Here is a 22,701-nt window from a genome sequence, read left to right as displayed (position 1 = left end):
ATTTAATAAAACTTGGCTTTACTTTGTCTATGCCTGAATCATCTTGTATATTCTTATCTCTGTTTTCAGCAGTAAAAGCTCCAGCTTCTTGTGTTTTTCAGCAGGGATCGCTGAATAATGATCCAGTGAGACAAACCCTAAAATGTTTCTCTCTCTCCCTTTTCTCCCTGCCCCCCCCCCCGCACTCCTTGCACAGCAAAATTATTGACACATTGTATTTCTCTCTGCTCCCATTGACAATCTACTTTATCAGAGGGCCCCACACTGGGGCATTTCTGGATTGCATGGCTCTTTCAATGTAGTGCGCCATTGAATTTTTGAGAACAGTTGCTATGGAGACATCGGTTGTGGGGTTAATCTTAATGCTGCACCTTCAAGATGCGCAGCTGCTTGTTTCTGGTTTGCCACACACACACGCGCACACACACTTGATGTAGATCAACAGCTGCCTGCATACACTGGCTTAAAATTGCCTCAAATCAATTTGACAAGAATCCAAAGAAAACTTTGAACTTTCTGAACAATTCTGCTTTTAATAAATAAATGGAGCTCTAGTTATCAATACACACTGCACAGGAGATATAGTTAGCCAGTTATTGCATTTAAGCACACTGGTGTTTGAGAGACTCTGTCCCCGACCTGTGTGAACGAGGCTTGCCATAGAAATGACCTTTTTCTGCATAGGACTTCCAACGAGCAACCCAGGAACACAGGAATTAGATGCTCAGTGACTTGTGTAAGCCCTATGCTTTTACATTTCTAGATGAGACTTCTTGGATCAAGTCCTGCACTAAAGCCAAGCCAATGTGACTCTCTAGATTCTGACGTGTTTCACGAAGGATGTGCTGGCATTATCTCTGCTGAAGGAAACAAAGAAAACGCAAGTTTCTCTCCCATCTGTCGAATGAATAATCAGGTAATTATGAAGCTGCTGAAGGATGGGAATTTTGGGGCAACCGTCGGTATTCTTTCAAATTTGAAGCTCAGAAATGTCAATGCTGGTTCTGGGAATACCATGGTATCATTGGGCAAGTGACTTAAACCAGAGAAGATGTGGTTAATAATCAATCAACTAAGATTTGACCTTTACCTGCCCTGCAAGTCTTTAATTTTAAAGTAAAGGTGAAGTAGATGCCTTTCCAAAGCATAGGCACATCTGTTCCCTCAATGATTCTATGCTATCTTTGCTTTTGTCTCTTGTATTTTCATCTAACATTTCAGACTTCTCTTGGGCCCTTTGTACCTGGGTTAACTTTTTTTACGCTTTACATCAAGTGGGTTAAGGGCACTGGTGGATGAAATGATGCGGTATGGCGTCAACTTCTGTAACCAGTCAAATAGTGCAATAATTTGAAGCAGTTTTGAAGCAGCCTATTTCCAGCAAATAACATTGATAAATTCCATGCAGTTTTTCTGCTTCTCCTTTGTACAGGAATTCACCTATTTCTACCTTTTTTTTTTGCAGGAAGGATTTGAGTTCAAAAAACCAGTTCATCCAGTTTCTCGAAACCGTCTCTGTACGTTTTCTAGTGGGAGCAGACATGCTCAGAGGCCTAGCTCTGCACCTGCTTTAATGGCAAGTAATTTGAAATAATTTGCTATGAATTGCAGAAAACATTACATCAAGATCTTCCCTTGCATTGCAGTGGTCTAAATGATGCCTCAAAATACCTGTGTTGCAGTATTTTCAAACAGCCTGACTGAAATGGCTTTCAGTGCCATTTCTCCCACTCGAATGGTCACGTTACCTCCTAGATTCTAGGCAAAATCTAACTATCTTTTAAGACAAATTTGTTCTTGTAGAGCTGTTTTATAATTATCCCAAGGTGTTTTATGGGAAGAACAGATAATGAGCCATGCTGTTCAGGAAATACTAGTTATTTTATTTTCCTGAACCTTGTCCTCTAGTGCTAATGACGATTGATGCTTGCTGTCATTGCCATCTAGAGACTTTATAAATTTAGTACTTGGCTTCAGGTGATCACCTAACTCTTGCCCATTGCCTTCGCCCACAGGTTGTTTTGAACTGTTAACTGGCTTTTGCAATTTATTATGAATACATAAATCTTCCCAAACATTGGGAACATCTTGCCTAAAAGATAAGAAAATGTACCATATTTAACTGAATCAACACTTCTAATTTGTGTACTTAAGTCAATGTTCATGCTGATGTAGCCAGCTTATTCCTTTTGCAAATAACGTCCCTGCATCTCTCTGGCTCTTATTCTAGTTAGAGGGTATAAATATGTTGTTTAAATGTTATTCCTTCCCCCCCCCATGCAGCACGGTAGCATAGTGGTTAGCACAATTGCTTCATAGCTCCAGGGTCCCAGGTTCGATTCCTACTTGGGTCACTGTCTGTGCGGAGTCTGCACATCCTCCCCGTGTGTGCGTGGGTTTCCTCTGGGTGCTCTGGTTTCCTCCCACAGTCCAAAGATGGGCAGGTTAGGTGGATTGGCCATGATAAATTGCCCTTGGTGTACAAAATTGCCCTTGGTGTCGGGTGGGGTTACTGGGTTATGGGATAGGGTGGAGGTGTTGACCTTGGGTAGGGTGCTCTTTCCAAGAACCGGTGCAGACTTGATGGGTTGAATGGCCTTCTTCTGCACTGTAAATTCTATGATAATCTATGATAAGTCCCAAAAGATGTGCTGTTGGGCGAATTGGACATCCAGATTCTCCCTCAGTGTACGCGAACAGCTGCCGGAGTCTGGCGACTAGGGGATTTTCACAGTAACTTCATTGCAGTGTTAATGTAAGCTGACTTGTGACAATAATAAAGATTGCTATTGAGATTTGCCTGTACCTTCTAATCTCATGCTGCTCATATTCCCGTTATATCGGGAAGACCAAATGCCATTGGGTGTCTGCTTTGCTGAAATATTACTGGTAGTCTGTTATTGAAACTAATCTCTGCTGTGGATTTGGCAAATCTGTTCTTTGGTTGAGAAGCTGTAATATATTAACAATGCTTTTTTACTGTAGTTTTCACCTTTAGGTGATGAGTCAGCTGATGTTAGTAGCCCAATCTTTCTACGCAAATCCTCACTAACCTCTTCTGTTGATGATGAAGACGATGGATTTTTGGAGTTGCTTGATGAAGATATTGAGGTAAAACGTTTGGCTGTCTCTAAACCCATGGAATTGAGAACTGTCCACATGTATACCACTAAAATAGGCAGTTGCCAGTGTAGAAACTATTTTCACGGGCATAGAACTGTTGAGCATGATTAGGATGTTATAAATTTTAGCACCCCCATTTAACATAGAAAGTAGAGTAGACCATTATGTTCTGGGAGTCTGCTCAGCCATTCAACATGATCATGGTTGATCCTCGGTCAACACCATACTCCTGAACTGCCCCCATACCCTTTTGAGTTATGAATGTCCACCGTCCCATTATAGGTCCATTCTTAACTTGTTGTGTTTGCAACCATGCGGCTTTAGGATGAATTACTGATTGCATGCAAGTTGCAGTCACTATTACGGTATTGTCATGGTTTATAGGCTGCTTACACTTGGGTGTAGAAGTTGATTGTCAGGAACACGAACTGTAACTTTTTTGACCTTTTGACTAATTCATGATTTGCATTACTAGGAATATTCATAAAATAGAAGCTAAAGTGCCTGTTCATTCTTGGTCATTTGCTTTTGTTGACTGAAACATCTTGTCATCTAAATTTATTTTTTACAGAATGACGCTGATGTACCTTCAGGCATGGCTAATCTGCTTACTGCTCCACTCATGGCTAGAAAGGAGATCTCACAGGAAATTGTGAATGATGTGAGTTTGTGGCTGTTATGACACTTGGGGCAGATTTTTGACTACTTAAAAATGTGTCTATAATATATATATCTAAACCTGCAGTTTGAAGATAAAGTTCCTTTTTTGCTCTTAGGGAACTCCTAATAAATGGTCCTGTGCCAACAACTTCAGATCTCCCACGATGGGCCATGAAATGCGGTCCATACTGAAGCGGGTGGATCGTCCCAAAGATGAAGAGACCCCAGTGAAAAATAAACGAAGGAGAAGTCTTGCTGGCATAACTGAAGAAACAGGTGCTGAAAAAGTGGTAAGCTTGAGTTCTGCTCCAGTTTGTAACCAGCAATACTGAATTTTGGCAGGAAGATTATTAATGAGTAATTTGAAGATCTCTGTTGTTTTGACACCAGCGTTCCAACTGCTTTCTACTAGCAGGACTTCTTGGCTGGCATGGCAGATCGAAATCGACATGGTTGCAGGACAGCCAAGACTGGGAACTGTTCAAGTGTATTTGGCATTTAGACAAGTTAGGGGAAACGTAGGTATAGTCATCCTTGATAAAGGATTATATCGGTACCTAATCAAGAGAGGTTAGAATCAATTTGGGTGAAACTAAGAAGCAGCAAAGGGCAGCAAAACTTGGGTAGTTTATCGGCCACCAAATTGGAACATGAGACTGTACAAATAGATCTATGAAAAAGTTGTTAAAGGCATGTGAGCTGGACCCATTACCGGCAGATAGTGGAAAATATACACTGGGTAAGGAAGAAATATTTCCTGAAATATTGGAGTCAAGGGGAGAATGAGATTAGGGACTGGAAAGAAATCAGTACCCTGGACCTGATGATCCACATCCCAGAGTGTTATAGCTGTAGTGGTGCATTGATTATCTTTCAAAATTCTGTAGATTCCGGAACAATGTGTGCAGGTTGGAAGGTAACAAATGTGACTCCACTATTTAAGCGAGGAGGGAGAGAGAAATCTGGCAACTACAAATCTGTTAACCTGACATCAGTAGCAGGCAAAACACTGGAATCTATTCTAAAGGATGCGATAACTCCGCACTTGAAGTTTTTTGAGGGTGTTACTGGCAAGCTAGATATGGGAACTCCACTGGTTGTAATGTATTTTCAGAAAGCTTTCAATTGCCACAGGTGGGTAGTAAGCAAAATTAAGCACATGTGATTAGGGGAGTAGTCTGCCAGAGATTGACAGAAAATGGGTAAACAGATCAATCTCTGGCAGGCTTTGAGTGAGGTACTGCATGGATCAGTGCTTGGGGCCCCAGCTATTCAGTCTATATCAATGATTGCGATGTGGGGACCAAATGTAATATAAATATTTCCAAGTTTGCTGATGACTCTAATATTGGTGGGACTGCAAGTTGAGGAGGTTGCAAAAAAGCTTTAAGAGAATTTGGACTGAGTGGGTAAGAACATGGCAGATGGAGTATAATGTGGAAAATATTTATTCCGTTGGCAAGAAAAACAAATGCAGTGAATTTCTTAAATGGCAAGCGAAGTGTTGAAGTCCAAAGGGACTTGGGTGTTCTTGTTCCAGTTAGGTAAAACTTTTTACAGTAAAATGGCAAGTTCCGTGCCTTAAGCAGTCCGTGCTGTTATCTCTGCGCATGCCTTTTAGCTGAACTCTGCATGTCTGCATGACACACTTGGAACTTAGTCCAGTCCATTTGAAAAATTCTTGCCATCAATACCAGAACTTCATTGACTTTTAATATACAGATACAAGCATTTTGCTCGCAAACCTATTTTCTCCCTCCTTTCCCTATCTAGAAGCAGCGACCTCTGCTGCGGTCCAAGTCTTTCTGCGATGCTGAAATTGAAAAAGTGCTGCAAATTGATGACTGCAGGCTCATGATTGGAGATTTTACAAAGGTATGGAGTTTCTACAAACTCTCTCCCTTCCCCAGGTGTACGATTTCTTCCTGGTTTGTTTTGTGAAGTCTATATTGATGTGATTTTGAATTGGATCCATATCTCTTGCTAATGCCAACGGATCTTGGTGCCATTCTATAATATGACTGATCCGATATGATTATCTTTAACTCCACTTTCCTGCCTTACCCCATACTGACTAAAAATCTGTATCTCTGCTTCAATGACTCGGCCTCTTACAGCCCTCCAGTAAAGAATTCCACAGATTCAGGACCTTTAGAAGAAAATCCTTGTCGGTCATAAATGTGCAACCCCTTAGATTATGCAATCTTGTTCTATACTCTCCCACAGCATCTACAAGGCTGTCCCTCATTCTTCTAAACTCCATTGAATATAGGCCCAACCTATTCAACCAGTCATAACATTTCTTTATACCTGGGATCAACCTAGTGAACCATCACTGGGCTGCCACCAATGCCAGTATATCTTTCCTTGGATAAGGGGAACAAAACATTTCAGTATTCCAGGTGTGGTCTATCTAGTGCCCTGTATAGTTGTAGCAGGGCTTCCCTATTTTTATACTCCATTCCCTTTGAAAAAAGACCAACCTTCCATTTGCCTTCCCAATTGTCTGCTGAACTGGTAATGCCAGGGATATTAAGGTAAAACGGATGAGTTAAGGGTGAAGATTGACACGTGGAATTGTGATATAGTAGCCATCAAGGAGACATTGTTGAGAGAAGGGCAGGATTGTCAGCTCAACATTCTGGGATATAGAATTTTGAGGCAAAATAGAGGAGGGGGTAAAAGAGGAGGAAGCATTGCATTACTAGTTAAGGAGTCAGTTACTTCAGTAAGGAAAGATGAGATTTTGGAGCGGGCATCAAATGATGCTTTGGTAGAGCTTAGGAATAAGAAAGAGACAGCCACATTGCTAGGCGCTTAATAATCCGTGGGAAATTGAGAAACAAATAGGGAGGGTACAGGCCCAGCTCATTCGCTCCTAGGGTTGTAGAAAGGAGTAACATATGGATTGTAGCAGACTGGTTAGATAGTCTGAGTAGCTATAGCAGGATTAACAGGAGAGTTGAATCCAAGTAGTAGAATTGTTAACAGTTTAATAAATGTGTTAAAGCTATCTCCAAGTCTGAACCTTCCTTTGTCAGAGTGCACATCAAGGAAGCAGCTTTTGCTACGTCAAGAGCATAACAAAACAGCAGGGAGGTCATGATGGAGCTGTATAGAATTTGCTGAGGCCACAGCTAGAGTACTGTGCAATTCTAGTCGCCACATTATAGGAAGGATGTAATTGCACTGGAGGGTAGTGTGAAGGTGATTCACCAAATAGGGCAGCATGGTGGCACAGTGTTTAGCACTGCTGCCTTACTGCGTGGGTTTCCTCCAGGTGCTCCGGTTTCCTCCCAACATTCCAAAGATGTTCAGGTTAGTTGGATATGCTGTGCTAAATTCCCCCTGTGTTCAAAAGGTTAGGTGCGGTTACGGGAATAGAGTCATGGATTGGGTGCTCTTTCCAAGGGTCGGTGCAGACTCGATTGGAAAATGGCTTCCTGCCCTATAAGGATTCTATGTTGCCTGTCATGGAACATTAAGTTATGAAGAGAGGTTGGATATGCTTGGGTTGTTTGCTGGAGCAGCGAAGATGGAGGGGTGACCTGATCGAGATTAAGGGGCATGGACAGGGTGAATGGGGAGCAGCTGTTCCCCTTTCTTGAAGGGTCAGTCTTGAGAAGACATGTTCAAGGTGAGGAGCAGGACAATTATGGGGAGATTTAAGGAAAAACCTTTTTACCCAGAGGGTGTGATGGTCTGGAATGCACTGCCTGGGAGGGTGGTAGTAGTGCGTTGCCTCATAGTTTAAAAAGTACCTGGATGTGCACTTGGCACGTCATAACATTCAAGGCTATGGCAATTGGGATTTAGGTAATCGGGTCATGTGTCGGCGCAGGCCTGATGGGCAAGAGAGCCTCTTCTACACTTATTCTGTGATTTATGCAAGAATCTCCAAATTCCTCTGCAGTTTTTGTCCATTTAAATTTTCAGCTCCAAGTGTTTAACTTCACATTTTCCTATGTAGTATTCTAACGCCAATTTTTTTGCCCATTCATTGAACCTGTCTATATCCCTGTCGAATGTGTTCTCACCATTTGCCTTCCATCTATATTTGTCATCCACAAAATTGGCAAAAGTACGTCCCTCATCCAAGTCATTGATATGTATTATAAATCATTGTGGCCCCAGCACTGATCCATGTTATACTCATTAATTACTGCTTGCCATACTGAAAATGCCCCTCATCCCAACTCTAGTTAGCCAATCCTCTAGCCATGCTAATATACTACCTCTGACACCATGGCCTTCTGTGTGGTATCATGCCAAATGTTTCTGAGAATGCCTAGTATATCAACTGGTTCTCCTTTATCCTTGTTTGTAGTCAATGGTCCTTGTGTGGCATGATTCTTTGTATCCTCTTCCTGGATCTATTCCATTAACATGTCCCCTATAATCTTTGCTAATGAAATGGCTCCTTTCTTTAAATAAAATGGCCTCAGTATGGGACTACTGTCTCTTCTAGCACGTGGGTGCTGGATTTACTGACTTGAGCCATCAAGAACACTGGGGAAATGCTATTGAATTTCTACAGATGTGATCCTCAAACAGTATTTTGATCTTTCAAAAGATTTAATAATGCTTGATTTAAAAATTTTAGCATTCAGTATCTTCATCTTGAAATTGGAACATTAAGTATACTGTCTGACTGAATTTTAGTTTTCTCAACTTTGCTTTAGCACTGGATTAACATCTAAAACTCTAGTTTACAAATTATTCTAATTGCCCAATTTCTCCACTCATTTGAGGTGCTGCTAGTGTTAGCAGCCTGAAAAGTATATTGGCTCAAATGGCTTGTAAAGTTTTTTTCCTGACATTTCATGGCAGTGTATAGTTTTGCATGTGTGGCATCTACCAAACGACCATCCTATTTATTGAGCCTAGATAAAGGGAAAAAACTTTCACGAGGTGTGGGTGTCACTGCCTAAGCCTGCATTTGTTGCTCGTTCCTAATTGCCTGTTAAAGTGACTTGCAGTGCAGTCAACCACATTGCTGTGGATCTGGAATCAAATGTAGGTAGATTTCCTTCCATAAAGGGCATTGGATTTTGCAGATTACTTGTGAATGGGACATCACAGCTGAACTTGGTTTTATCATTCCCTGACCTTCACACAGGACCTCCATATAACTGAAGTATGCAACAGTAGCGGAATTGCAGTGTGCCATTGATCTAGATGTTCCATAAAAGATTGTGCACTAATCTCGAAGTATGTGCTGGGTGTAAAAGTTATTAAAATATAGGCTAGCTTGTTGACCATAAAATTTTCAAGATGACTTCAGAGCAACTATTTCTTTTAAAGGCAATAATCTTGAACTCATCATACAATGGCACGCAAACCCGTTTGCATGAGTCATGCTTGCTAGTGACCTTTGAAGTTAGAATAGTGGTTAACCGCAAGTAACATATTCTGCAAAAAAACAGATTTTATGCTGACATTTCACCAAGTCAAATGTCAGTGTGGTTTTCTTAAAGCTATTAATGCTGTAGAATATTTAGAAAACTATATTTTTTCCCTTTGGGTAAACTAATCGTACGAATATATTCAGGTTTCTGCCTTTGAGCTTGCTGAATCTTGATACTTGAACCTAGATATTGATGTCATAGGCCTGATTTTGGGGTTGTGCATCTTCATTTAGCCACAGTCTTAACTGAACTTGTGCTACTGATTAACAAGTTGCATGCAATTTATTTCTCATCTTTGACTAGCTTACTGGTATACAGTCCTGTTGGCCAAGTGGCCATTTGAGTCTACAAATTGTTGGCAGGCAGTTTAGCTGCAGGGCCGACTATGCCTGTCATCGTCCATGTCCGCACTTGCAGATTGGTCATGAGAACTATACCATTGCCTTTCCAACTACAGTTGTCTGTAATATTGGCACTCATTCATCACTTGGTGGAAATGCAGCCTTGAAGCTTGAGTGAGATCATTCGGCTGAACAAGCTGATACTAGAAAGGCAAAATCTGCCACAAGTGCCCCATATAGCATTGTCCCCTGTCAGTGATTAGGGGTGATCGCCCCTGGCATCTGCTTTGGAGCTTCTGAAACCGCAACTGGTTAAGACTAATAACCAAGTAGATGCACTTTGCAAGGCAATCTGATTTGTGGGGGCAGAAGAAAGAGTTGTATCTGAATTGTGAACTTGCACGCATCTTTTGCTATCCAAGATTTTGCTATGCAGAATCCTCAGTCGTTCTTTCAAGTCAGTTTTATTACCATACTTTTATAAGAACATAAGAACTTAGGAGTAGGCCATCTGCCCCCTCGAGCCTGCTCCACCATTCAGTGAGATCATGGCTGATCCTTTCTGGACTCCGCTCCACTTTCCGGCCCGAACACCATAACCCTTAATTCCCTTATTCTTCAAAAAACTATCTATATCTTAAAAACATTTAATAAAGGAGCCTCAACTGCTTCACTGGGCAAGTAATTCCATAGATTCACAACCCTTTGGGTGAAGAAGTTCCTCCTAAACTCAGTCCTAAATCTACTTCCCCTTATTTTGAGGCTGTGCCCCCTAGTTCTGCTTTCACCCGCCAGTGGAAGAAACCTGCCTGCATCTATCCTATTTATTCCTTTCATAATTTTACATCTTTCTATAAGATTCCCCCCCCTGCCGCATCCTTCTAAATTCTAACGAGTAGAGTCCCACTATACTCAACTTCTCCTCGTAATCCAACCCCTTCAGCTCTGGGATTAACCTATTGAGTCTCCTCTGCACACCCTCCAGCGCCAGTATGTCCTTTCTCAGGTAAGGACACCAAAACTGAAAACACTACTCCAGGTGTGGCCTCACTAACACCTTATACAATTGCAGCATAACCTACCCAGTCTTGAATTCCATCCCTCTAGCAATGAAGGACTAAACTCCATTGCCTTCTTAATCACCTGTTGCACCTGTAAACCAACTTTTTGCAACTCGTGCGCTAGCACACCCAGGTCTCTCTGCACAGCAGTACATTTTAATATTTTACCATTTAAATAATCCCTTTTGCTGTTATTCCCACCAAAATGAATAACCTCACATTTGGCAACATTGTATTCCATCTGCCAGACCCTAGCCCATTCATTTAACCTGTACAAATCCCTCTGCAGACTTCCGGTATCCTCTGTACTTTTTGCTTTACCACTCATCTTAGTGTCGTCTAAGGGCAGCACGGTGGCCTAGTGGTTAGCACAACTACCTCACGGCGCTGAGGTCCCAGGTTCGATCCCGGCTCTGGGTCACTGTCCGTGTGGAGTTTGAACATTCTCCCCGTATCTGCGTGGGTTTTGCCCCCACAGCCCAAAAATGTGCAGAGTAGGTGGATTGGCCACGCTAAATTGCCCCTTAATTAGAAAAAATAATTGGCTAATCTAAATTTATTTTTTTTAAAAATCTTAGTGTCGTCTGCAAACTTGGGCACATTGCACTTGGTCCCCAACTCCAAATCATCCATGTAAATTGTGAACAATTGTGAGCTCAACACTGATCCCTGAGGGACACCACTAGCTACTGATTGCCAACCAGAGAAATCCCCACTCTTTGCTTTCTATTATTTAACCAATCTTCTATCCATGTTACTACTTTACCCTTAATGCCATGCATCTTTATCTTGTGCAGCAGCCTTTTGTGTGGCACCTTGTCAAAAGCTTTCTGGAAATCCAGATATACCGCATCCATTGGCTTCCCGTTATCTATTGCACTGGTAATGTCCTCAAAAAATTCCACTAAATTAGTTGGGCACGACCTGCCCTTTATGAACCCATGCTGCGTCTGCCCAATGGGACAATTTCCATCCAGATGCCTCGCTATTTCTTCCTTGATAGATTCCAGCATCTTCCCTGCTACCGAAGTTAAGCTAACTGGCCTACAGTTACCTGCTTTCTGCCTAACTCCTTTTTTAAACAGTGGTGTCACGTTTGCTAATTTCCAATCTGCCGGGACCACCCCAGAGTCTAGTGAATTTTTGTAAATTATCACTAGTGCATCTGCAATTTCCCTAAAGCCATCACTTTTAGCACTCTGGGATGCATTCCATCAGGGCCAAGAGATTTGTCTACCATTAGCTTGCCCATCACTACTCCTTAGTGATAACAATCATCTCAAGGTCCTCATCTGTCATAGCCTCATTTCTTTTTTTTTAATAAACAATTTTATTGAGGTAGTTTTTAGCTTTATAAACAGTTAGACATCATCAGAAAGGATGCAAAAATGTGCAAACATCCACGTACTTTCAATACTTCCATCATAGAACGATACAGCGCAGTACAGGCCCTTCGGCCCTCGATGTTGCACCGACATGGAAAAAATCTAAAGGCCATCTAACCTACACTATGCCCTTATCATCCATATGCTTATCCAATAAATTTTTAAATGCCCTCAATGTTGGCGAGTTCACTACTGTTGCAGGTAGGGCATTCCACGGCCTCACCACTCTTTGCGTAAAAAACCCACCTCTGACCTCTGTCCTATATCTATTACCCCTCAATTTAAGGCTATGTCCCCTCGTGCTAGCCACCTCCATCCGCGGGAGAAGGCTCTCGCTGTCCACCCTATCTAACCCTCTGATCATTTTGTATGCTAACATATTGCCATCGTAACATATTGCACCATAGCCTCATTTCTGTCAGTCACTGGCATGCTATTTGTGTCTTCCACTGTGAAGACCGACCCAAAAAACCTGTTCAGTTCCGCAGCCACTTCCTCATCTCCCATTATTAAATCTCCCTTCCCATCCTCTCTAAAGGACCAATATTTACCTTAGCCACTTATTTTTTTGTTTTGTTTTCTATATTTGTAGAAACTTTTATGATCTGTTTTTATATTCTGAGCAAGTTTAATCCATCTTTTCTTTATAGCTTTTTTAGTAGCTTTCCGTTACCTCCTAAAGATTTTCCAGTCCTCTGGTCTCCCGCTAATCTTTGCCACTTTGTATCTTTTTTCCTTCAATTTGATACACTCCCTTATTTCCTTGGATATCCATGGTCGATTTTCCCTCTTTCTACCGTCCTTCCTTTTTGTTGGTATAAACTGTTGAGGGAGAGTGGAGGACCTTCCAAGCAATTTTTCAGTGCTCAGAAGGTCCTCCACTCTCCCTCAACTGTTTCAACATAAAGTCTTTGCTCCCAGACTACTTTAGCTAGCTCTTCTGTCATCCCGTTGTAATCCACTTTGTTCAAGCCCAAAACACTAGCGTTTGATTTTATCTTCTCACTCTCCATCTGTATTTTAAATTCCACCATATTGTCATCACTCCTTCCAAGAGGATCCCTAACTGAGATTGTTAATCAATCCTGCCTCATTACACAGGACAAGATCTAAGACCGCTTGTTCCATCATAGGTTCCATTACATACTGTTCTAGGAAACTATCACGGATACTTTCTATAAACTCCTCCTCAAGGCTGACTTGACTGACCTAGTTAAACCAATCGACACGTAGATTAAAATCCCCCATGATAACTGCTGTACCATTTCTACATGCATCAGTTATCTATTTCTTTATTGCCTGCCCCACCATAATGTTACTATTTGGTGGCCTATAGACTACTCCTATCAGTGACTTTTTTGCCTTACTATTCCTGATTTCCACCCAAATGGATTCAACCTTATCCTTCATAGCACCGATGTTATCCTTAAATAACAGAGCTACACCACCTCCCTTACCATCCACTCTGTCCTTCTGAATAGTTTGATACCCGTGGCTATTTACTCCCAGTCGTGACCATCCTTTAATCATGTTTCAGTAATGGCCACGAAATCATAGTCATTCACGATGATTTGCGCCATCAGCTCATTTACCTTGTTCCTATTTCTACGAGCATTCAGGTAAAGTACCCTTGTGTTGGCTTTTATACCTCTGTTTTGAATCTTAATACCTTGATCAGTAACCTCTCCTAAGTTATTTTTCCTCTTAAATTTTCTCCTAATTTTCCTTGTTATTGAACCCATATCTTCATGTACCAACCTGCCGCGTCACTTTCCATTTATGTTTTTACATCCTGTTTAATTCCTTTTAGTATTACTGGGCCTATTCACTGAGCTCCCCTCAGTCACTGTACCTTGTACTGTCGCCCTTTTTGATTTTTGACTATGGCTTTGCTGCCTTGCACTTTCCCCCTTACTGCCTTTTGTTTCTGTCCCTGTTTTATTACCTTCCGACTTCCTGCATCGGTTCCCACCTCCCTGCCACATTAGTTTAAAAACTCCCCAACCGCTCTAGCAGATAGCCCCCCTCGGACATCAGTTCCAGTCCTGCCCAGGTGTAACCCATCCAGTTTGTACAGGTCCCACCTCCCCCAGAACCGGTCCCAATGCCCCAGGAATCTGAAACCCTCCCCCTGACACCATCCCTTCAGCCATGCATTCATCCTATATATCCTGTCATTTTTACTGACTAGCACGTGGCACAGGTAGTAAACTGAGATCGCTACCTTCAAGGTCTGATTTCTTAACTTCCTTCCCAACTCCCTGTATTCTGCTTTTAGGACCTCATCCCTTTTTTACCTATGTCGTTTGTACCAATGTGTACCACGACCACTGGCTGTTCACCCTCCCCCTCCAGAATGTCCTGTACCCGCTCCGAGACATCCTTGACACTAGCACCAGGGAGGCAACGCGCCATCCTGGAGTCTCGTTTGTAGCCACAGAAACACCTGTCTATTCCCCTTAGAATTGAATCCCCTATAACGATTACACTGTCACACTTATCACCCCTCCCCTCTGCAGCAGAACCAACCGTGGTGCCATGAGTTAGGCTGTTGCTGTTTTCCCCTGAGGCCATTCCCCTCAACAGTATCCAAGGCGGTATATCTGTTCTGCAGGGGAATAGCCACAAGAGATTCCTGCACTACCTGCCTCGCTCTCTTGCTGTCTGATGGTTGCCCATGCCCTCCCTGCCTGCGGCGTCTGAACCTGCGGTGTGACCACCTCTCTATGCGTACTACCCACGATGCTCTCCGACTCGCGGATGCTCCACAATGTCTCCAGCTGTCGCTCCAGCTCTGAAACTCAAGCTTCCATGAGCTGTAACTGGAGACACTTCCTGCACACATGCTGACCCTGGGGACTGGAACTGTCCCCAGCCTGCCACATGGAGCAAGAGGAGCATCTTTGTTGTTTGTGGGACTTTGCCGTGTACATTTAAAATAAATAAATAATTCTTGGGATGTGGGCATCACTGGCTGGGCCAGCATTTGTTGCCCACCCTAATTGCCCTTGAACTGAATGGCTTGCTCGGCCATTTCAATGGGCAGTTAAGAGTCAACCACATTGCTGTGGGTCTGGATTCGTGTTGGTCAGACTGGGTAAGGACGGCAGACATTAGTGAATCAGATTGGTTTTTGCAGCAATCAACAATGGTTTCATGGGCATTATTTGATTTTTAATTCCAGATTTTTATTGAATTCAAATTTCACATCTGCCAGGATGGGATTCAAACCTAGGATCCCAGAGCATTGCCCTGGATCTCTGGATTATTTGTCCGGTGATAATACCACTGCATCAGCTCTCCTTTATCTTCATTACATCAAATAACGTAGCCGGTGAATTTTATTTGTTTACATGATGTTGGCTAGTCCAGCATTTATTGCCCATCTCTCGTTGCCCTTCAGGAGGTGGTGAGCTGCCTTCTTGTACTGCTGCAGTCCCTAAGGTGTAGATACACATACAGTGCTGTTAGGGAGGGAATTCCAGGATTTTGACCCAGCAATAGTGATGAAATGGCAATTGTATTTCCAAGTTGCGATGGTGAATGACTTGGAGGGGACTGTCCAGGTTTGGTGTTCCCAAGTATCTGCTGCTCCTGTCCTAGCTGGTAGTGGGCGAACATTTGAAGGCCCTCCCGAAGGAACCGGTGAGTTCCTGCAGTGCATCTTTGAGATGTACACACGGCTGCCCCTGTTCGTCAGTGATGGGAGGGATTAAATGTTTGTAGAAGGGATAGCAATCAAGCAAACTGCTTTGTTCTTGATGGTGTTGAGCCTCGAGTGTTGGAGCTGGGGAGTATTGTCACATTCCTGACGTGTGCCTTGTAGATGGTGGATGGGCTTTGTGATGGTCAGGAGGCGAGTTACTTGCTGCAGGATTCCTAGCCTTTGACTTGCTGTGGTATCCACCGTGTTTATATGGCTAGTCCAGTTTCTGGTCAAGCCTCCCCCACCCCCTGGAAGTTGATCAGGGCGTAGCTGGGTCCTCTTGTTAGAGATGGTCATTGCCTGGCACTTGTGTGGCATGAATGTTATTTCTAACTTCAGCCCAAACCTGAATATTGTCCCAGACCTACTGCATTTGAACATGGACTGCTTTAGTATCTGAGGAGTCACGAAAGGTGTTGGCAGTTGTGCAATGGTGTCGATGCAAGATGGTTCATTCATTTTGAGCATCGGATGTTTCACAGAATTGAAAATCAGATGTATACTGGTTATTAGGCTAAACCAAATTTGGATATAACCCAGATTCCCAATGTACAATTACCACACTTTGAGTTCAGAACTTTGAGGGAATTAGTGAAGTAATTTCTGGTACTGAAGAGACTAGGCAGTCTGAATATGCAATAGGACATTGTATAGTTCTATCCTTGTAACCTGCATGGCTCCTTGTACTTAATTTGTAAATTTACTCTCTACAGCCACATATTTTGCCTACTGTAGAAGGAAGACACCAAGAGTTGCAATATATAACTGCAGAGAGGGTAAGTAGTTACAAATGCCGCTTGCTGAAGTTGGAGATGGTTGCAATGTTTTTTCTGTGGGACTAAAGCTGTTATATTGGTGGCCGACTGCTTGACACTTGTAGTTTAAGTTGGTTCATGTTGTCACTTATTCCATGCAGCATATTGTGCTTTCGATCCATCAGCTATATTTTTATTGCATCATTCTATCTGCCAGTACATAACACTATTGCTGGACTTGACACAAGCCCAGTTTTTAAAGTTGGATCATGGTGTAGATTCTTCAGTTTAAGTCGACAAAGGACAGTTTTGTATTCCGTAAGTAGGTTTCTAGTGATATAGCAACAGGTAAAATTTAAATATCTGTTGAGCTTTATAGAATTACACTGATTTGAGTGAGTTTTTTGTGCTTTCTTGCCACTGGATCTATTGCCTGGTACTAGGCAGCCTCTGGCCTTGAGGGACACTCTTCAGTCAGTCGCTGAGGTGTCCTGGCTGTGGGCCTGGATGCACAGTGGCTGACAAACACATTAAGTTTTGGAATTCATTGGATCTTCCAGTTTGCGCTGAAACTTTCCTTTTTATGAAATGGTGAAAGTAATGCTTTCTTTTCCTAATGCATTTCAGGTAATTCAATTGGTAAATGGAAAATTTGATAGCTTTATCGAACGGTTCCTGCTTTTTGACTGCCGATATCCATATGAGTATGAAGGGGGACACATTAAAGTAAGTTTGTATGTGAATCATCAGAGCACTGTATCCTAATGTTGAAGTGATTCTCCGGAGATGTTATTTTGGACATTTTGGCTTTCAAAGTGTTATCAGACTTTGCCCGAGTCAGTATGTTAAGTGAAGGGCTTGTGCTGTACAATGTAACTTTTTCAGCAAGTTAGGTTCACAGGGGTGGGCAGATGTACATTACTTCACCTGTTGCTGACTTTTAGAAGACATCCCATCTAAGGCATTGCAATCCTTGCAATACACTTTTGGGGCAAGTGTCTGGAAACTGATCTCTTCTCCCTTCACTGTGCTGTCGATCCCTTGATCAAAAGATTAAATGCAATGCAACTTCTCAGCTGTATCTTGGCTTTAAGGCTCAGTCTTGTGAATGGGGAAGAATAGGGTGGGTAGCATGCTATTGTTTTGAACGATAAAGCTGCACATCTTCAGGAGTCCAAACCTTATCTGATTGTCAATTTGCCTTAAGGGTGCCCTTAATTTGCACATGGAAGATGAGGTGGAGAATTATCTGCTGAAGAAACCCATTGTTCCAGTTGATGAGGCCAAGCGAGTGATTATAATTTTCCACTGTGAATTCTCATCTGAGCGGGCCCCTCGAATGTAAGTTGTAGCTTTGTGCAATTAGTGGTAAATCTCAAGTAATGGAGGAATTTAGCTTCCCATTAAGTGTACATTAAGTTAGAACTTGGCCTGTTTATGGGGTGTTGGAGGGGGAAACAATTGGGTGTCTAAATTCAGCCTATTGTTTACCTGTGACAGCTTTTTAGCTTTTGTATTTGTCTTGTGGGCTTGACTTTGAGGCTATTGACAGTAACCTGAATATATGGAAACTTATGTTAAACTATTTTGGAGAGACTGGCCATTATTCCTTGTGCTTTTTTATTCTACAAAAGGAAAATACTGCCGATGCTAGAATTTTTTTAAAAGTGAAATACGGGTTAACCAGCATGTGTGGAGAGAACATCCCTGATGTTCTATGCTAGTGAGGTGGAATGGGAGGTGCATAATAATAATAATCGCTTATTGTCACAAGTAGGCTTTCATGAAGTTACTGTGACAAGCCCAGAGTTGCCACATTCCGGCGCCTGTTTGGGAAGGCTGGTACGGGAATTGAACCCGCGCTGCTGGCCTTGTTCTGCATCACAAGCCAGCTGTTTAGCCCACTGTGCTATACCAGCTCCATGTGCTCATATCACTAAACATTGGTGTGTGTTCATGAAAAGTAATACTCGGGGTGGTAGTGGCTACTATATCTGCTGGTATTGGTTGTGGACAGGGTTTGGCTGTTTGTCTTCAGGACATTGCGGGGAGCACTTACATTGCTCCCAAGAAGGCCAACACCTGTGAAAAAGCGACTCATTTTGAATAGAGAGAATTGAGTTGATCTTCACCTACAGTAGCCACACTGGCTGACTGGATCACATCAGGTGCTTGGGACTGGGGAGTTGCCACAACTTGTGTGTCGAAGAAAATACTTGCATGACTAAAATTGGATACTTGTTGAGTGAAATAGGTACAAGGCAACCAATAGTCTTTAACCAAGGTGAAGTCTGAAGTAGCCAATGATATTGCCACTGGGATGTAAGATTAAACATTTTTTGTGCATTTTTTCACATTGATGGCAGATACTCAGTGTCTTGATTAATTTTTCCAGGTACCGTTTCCTACGAGAAAAGGATCGTGAGGTGAATGGCACAGACTACCCAAAACTGCACTACCCAGAGCTGTACATCCTGAAGGGTGGATACAAGGAATTCTTCCCAAAGTTTAAAGTAAGGATTATCTTGTTTCCACTACAGTGGCCCATGCCCTTGACTCGAGGTGCAAATACAAATATTAGTCTACTCTTGGGCAAGTTTGCGTTTTCCTCATGCCTTCAAATATATAACATTGCAGGGTTTGTTATCCAAGTTCAAGATGGCTATTTTTTTTTTCTGCTGTGGTTCAATTAATTTGGTAATTTGCATGAGCTTTGAATCAAAGGTCCTATCTGATCTGGCATCTCAAGATGGCTGCCAGAGTTTTAGTGGTTGCAATTGCTATATAAAATATATAGGCACACTTAACCTCAGCTTGTCTTTCCTCTGATTTGAGCCCAGTGATTGTAAAAGTGTGATTTGACCGTGAGTTTTGATTTATTTTGTCACTTGGGCTTGTATGCAAAGATAACCTTGAAGCTTTGTCTCTAATCTGTGAGCATCACCAAAAGCTATAAACAAAGTCTTTTCCATTCCCTTTAGCTGTACTGCGAGCCACAGAGTTATCGGCCAATGAATCATGAAGATTTCAAAGAGGATCTTAGAAAATTTCGCTTTAAGAGTAGGACGTGGGCAGGTGAACGGAGTAAGAGGGACATGTACAGCCGGCTGAAGAAGTTGTGAGAAAATGGCCTTTTGTGATGGATGGAAGCCCTTTCTTTGAACTCCTGGGCTGGTTCCACGATACTGTACAATAATGCCTCGAATCATTGGTTGGCAGTGGATACAGCAGTTACTTTGAATGCAATGACTCATTTCCACAGCATTGTTCCATTAGCTGTTCTACACGTTGAACTAGTGACATGTGGGCAGGGACCACTGATTCAAAAACAATTTTTTAAACTACTGCCTAGTATGGTATAGATGACTTCCTCAACAGCCAATATTGGTGGATACTGTTGTGTTAAAGGTTGATTAACAGTGGGTTTCTAGATGGCTGTTCTATAACCATTATGTACACCTTGTGACTTATTGGTGCACTGTTAATTCTGGTGTCTGCAGAGAGTGTATAATGTTGATGGAGGCTCATGGTGCTTTCTCAACAGACTGGCTAATTGCATGAATAATGACTTTAGGAGAAAAAGGAAAGGGGTGAATAAGTTTCTGTATCAACTTGTGTGATCTTCCATCATGTAAATCCGCCCTGTGAGGCCACAGTGCCAACAAATTTGGCTTTGGACTTTTTTTAAATGTCTGATTTTAAGATCACTGCTAATTTACTTCCAATTGTTTTAATGTAAATTGGGAGTAACAACTTTTTTGAGTAACTTTTTGTTAATAGGTTGAAGTAATCAGTCTAGCTTTCAATTAAGACTCCTGGACTGTAAGTCAATAGTCTGTTCTGTTAATTTTTAATGCGTACCAACCTATTCCATATTTTTCTAAGAATAGTTCTTAAATTTGTGTCTAGTGCACAAAGTGGTTGTTTATCTGATCTGCCAAACTATTTTAAAACCACTAAGTCTTGCTACAATAACAGCATATTCACAGCACTTAACATTAGGATTGGGAGCCCAGTTCTGAACTGCACATAGAATAAACACACTTTGTACATTCTTACATTTTGAAACAAATATTTGCATTCAGTAAGAAACAAAACATTTTCAACATGTTCTATTTGTGCAGTCCACATTTTGTTTGGCATTTCCTTTCATATAGTTCAATCAGGTGAGTAAGTTAATGTATGTTGGAGTTTTGCATACAGTTCCTAGTTTAGCACAAGATTTGCTGAACAGGTGTGCACACTTTGCAATTTTTAAATGGTAAAAGAATGTTTATACTTGCTATTCCGGGATCAAGTGAACCATGGATCTGTTATAGGATTTTACCCGTTCCTGGACAATTCAATCATCCTTTATGAATTTCCATCATTTAATATCTTAATATTACATTCTTTCCATTTGGCGATGTTGGAGGGAAACAATAAGCAGTAAAATGTGAAACTAGTGACTTAAGTGGAAGGAAAGCCTTGGAAGTTTTGGCTTTAGATTCAATAGATTGCTGGAGGGGGATGGTTCAGGTTGTTTGGTGAGGCTGTGGCTTCACCAAAGTTCTGTACAACTCCAACATGATCATCTTGAATAGACCTTGAACAAAGTGGCCCTTCCCTTGAGCAATGTAACTAGTTGTAATTTCCTCTGCTTTAATTTAAATGGGCCACATCTAACTTCCACATCTAACTTCTGTAAGAGCCCAGATAAATCAAAAAGGTAAGTACAGCGCAACTTTCAGTGCTGCTAATGGAAAGGGCTCTTTGCTGAAACTGACTTCAAAAGGGTGTAAAGAATGCCTGATTTCCATTAATGCCCTAGTAAATTTATCATTGCTAATAGATTTAAAATTGTAATATCCATATGTGATCCTGAAAGTTGAGCCAATTGGCTTATTAACCTGCCAAGTTCTAGCTGCAGCACTCCACATTTGAAGCTCTGGGAACATCCTAGCATTTGTACATTTCGGCACACCACACTTTTTCTACCTATTTATGGACCAACTTAACTTATTACTCTGCCCATCATGTATGTAAGCCTGATGTTTAGCCAATTGCCCCAAAACACATGCCTTTTTGAATATTTCAAGATGTACTTTCCCACCCAATTTCGATCTTGCACTGTTTGTACTGCCTAAAATGATCAACATTATTTATGTTCCGAGATCCATTGGCTTGTGAAAAACATGTGGTCATTACTGCCTGAGATCGACAGTTGTGTGAAATGTGTGTGTAGCAGAGGATGTGGAGTTGGTATGCTTATTTCGCAATGCGGCTGTAATAATGCAAGTGTGGTTTAATTGTTTGCTGAGAGATGTACTTGCTTTAGCCTAACTGCCTTCTGTGCAGTGAAATAAATGGCTATAGATGGGAAATCTCATGTATCATTTCTGTTGTACTCTTGTTTCTCGTGCGGATTTTCAACTGCAGGACCTCCACTTTGAAGCATGAATTATATAAAGGTAATTATGTAAGACACTTGTAATTAGTCACAATCCCTGTGCAGAAAAGACCCTTTGGTCCTTTAGGTCTGCACTGACTGACTGAAAAACAACGGATACACCTAATCACAGTTGCCAGCATTGGCCCATGGCCTTGCATGTTATGACGTGTCAAGTGCTTATCCAGGTTCTTAAGGATGACGTGCAACTTGCCTCTCCACCCTCCCAGGTAGGGCATTCCAGACAGTTATCATCCTCTTGAGTAAAGTGTTTCCTCCTGCCCCTCACCCTTGAACTTGTGTCCACTCGTGACTGACCCTCCAACAAAGGGGAATGGCTGCTCCTCATCCACCCTGTCCATGCCCCTTTTTAATCTTGTATACCTCGATCAGATTGCCCCTCAGTTGTCTTTGCTCCAAAACCCAAGCCTCTATGCTTTCCATAATTTAAATGCTCCACCCCAGGCAACATCCTGGTGAATCTCTGCAACTGTCAAATGTGACCAAAATTGCAGCAGTACTCCAGCTGTGGCCTCACCAAAGTTCAATACAACTCCAACATGACCTCCCTGCTTTGTAATCTATGCCTTTTTCACCACCCTTCTGCCTTCAGAGGGCTGTGGACAAACATGCCAAGGTCTCTTTGTTCCTCAGAACGTCCTAATCTATATCTTGGTCCATGACCATCCCATCTATATCTTCCTGTAACCCAAGACATTCAATCTCAGCCAATCTTTATATCACCTGCAAACTGACTATCCTACCCTCCTCCACATAGTCATCTATGTTGTTTATCTAAAATGACATTGGGGACCTGACATGGACTCCTATGGT

General features: G+C 42.0%; 1 protein-coding gene across 1 annotated transcript in view; it reads left to right on the top strand.

Annotated features, from left to right (window-relative positions):
- The window catches only part of cdc25b (cell division cycle 25B), a 41,673-nt gene extending 19,871 nt beyond the window's left edge, over positions 1-21,802 (top strand). The window contains exons 6-16 of the mRNA XM_038793215.1: positions 764-916; positions 1,466-1,576; positions 2,986-3,111; positions 3,695-3,784; positions 3,900-4,073; positions 5,557-5,658; positions 16,398-16,460; positions 17,067-17,165; positions 17,647-17,780; positions 18,835-18,952; positions 19,421-21,802. Of these exons, the coding sequence (XP_038649143.1) occupies positions 764-916; positions 1,466-1,576; positions 2,986-3,111; positions 3,695-3,784; positions 3,900-4,073; positions 5,557-5,658; positions 16,398-16,460; positions 17,067-17,165; positions 17,647-17,780; positions 18,835-18,952; positions 19,421-19,561 (1,311 nt within the window). The 3' untranslated portion in view covers positions 19,562-21,802. The remainder of the gene's footprint in view (positions 1-763; positions 917-1,465; positions 1,577-2,985; positions 3,112-3,694; positions 3,785-3,899; positions 4,074-5,556; positions 5,659-16,397; positions 16,461-17,066; positions 17,166-17,646; positions 17,781-18,834; positions 18,953-19,420) is intronic.
- Positions 21,803-22,701: the final 899 nt, after the last annotated feature.

The sequence above is a fragment of the Scyliorhinus canicula genome, chromosome 3 (assembly GCF_902713615.1).
Source record: "Scyliorhinus canicula chromosome 3, sScyCan1.1, whole genome shotgun sequence".
In the NCBI taxonomy this organism is placed as follows: domain Eukaryota; kingdom Metazoa; phylum Chordata; class Chondrichthyes; order Carcharhiniformes; family Scyliorhinidae; genus Scyliorhinus; species Scyliorhinus canicula.
Note: the sequence above shows the minus strand (reverse complement) of the source record. Positions and strands in the feature narration are given on the sequence as shown.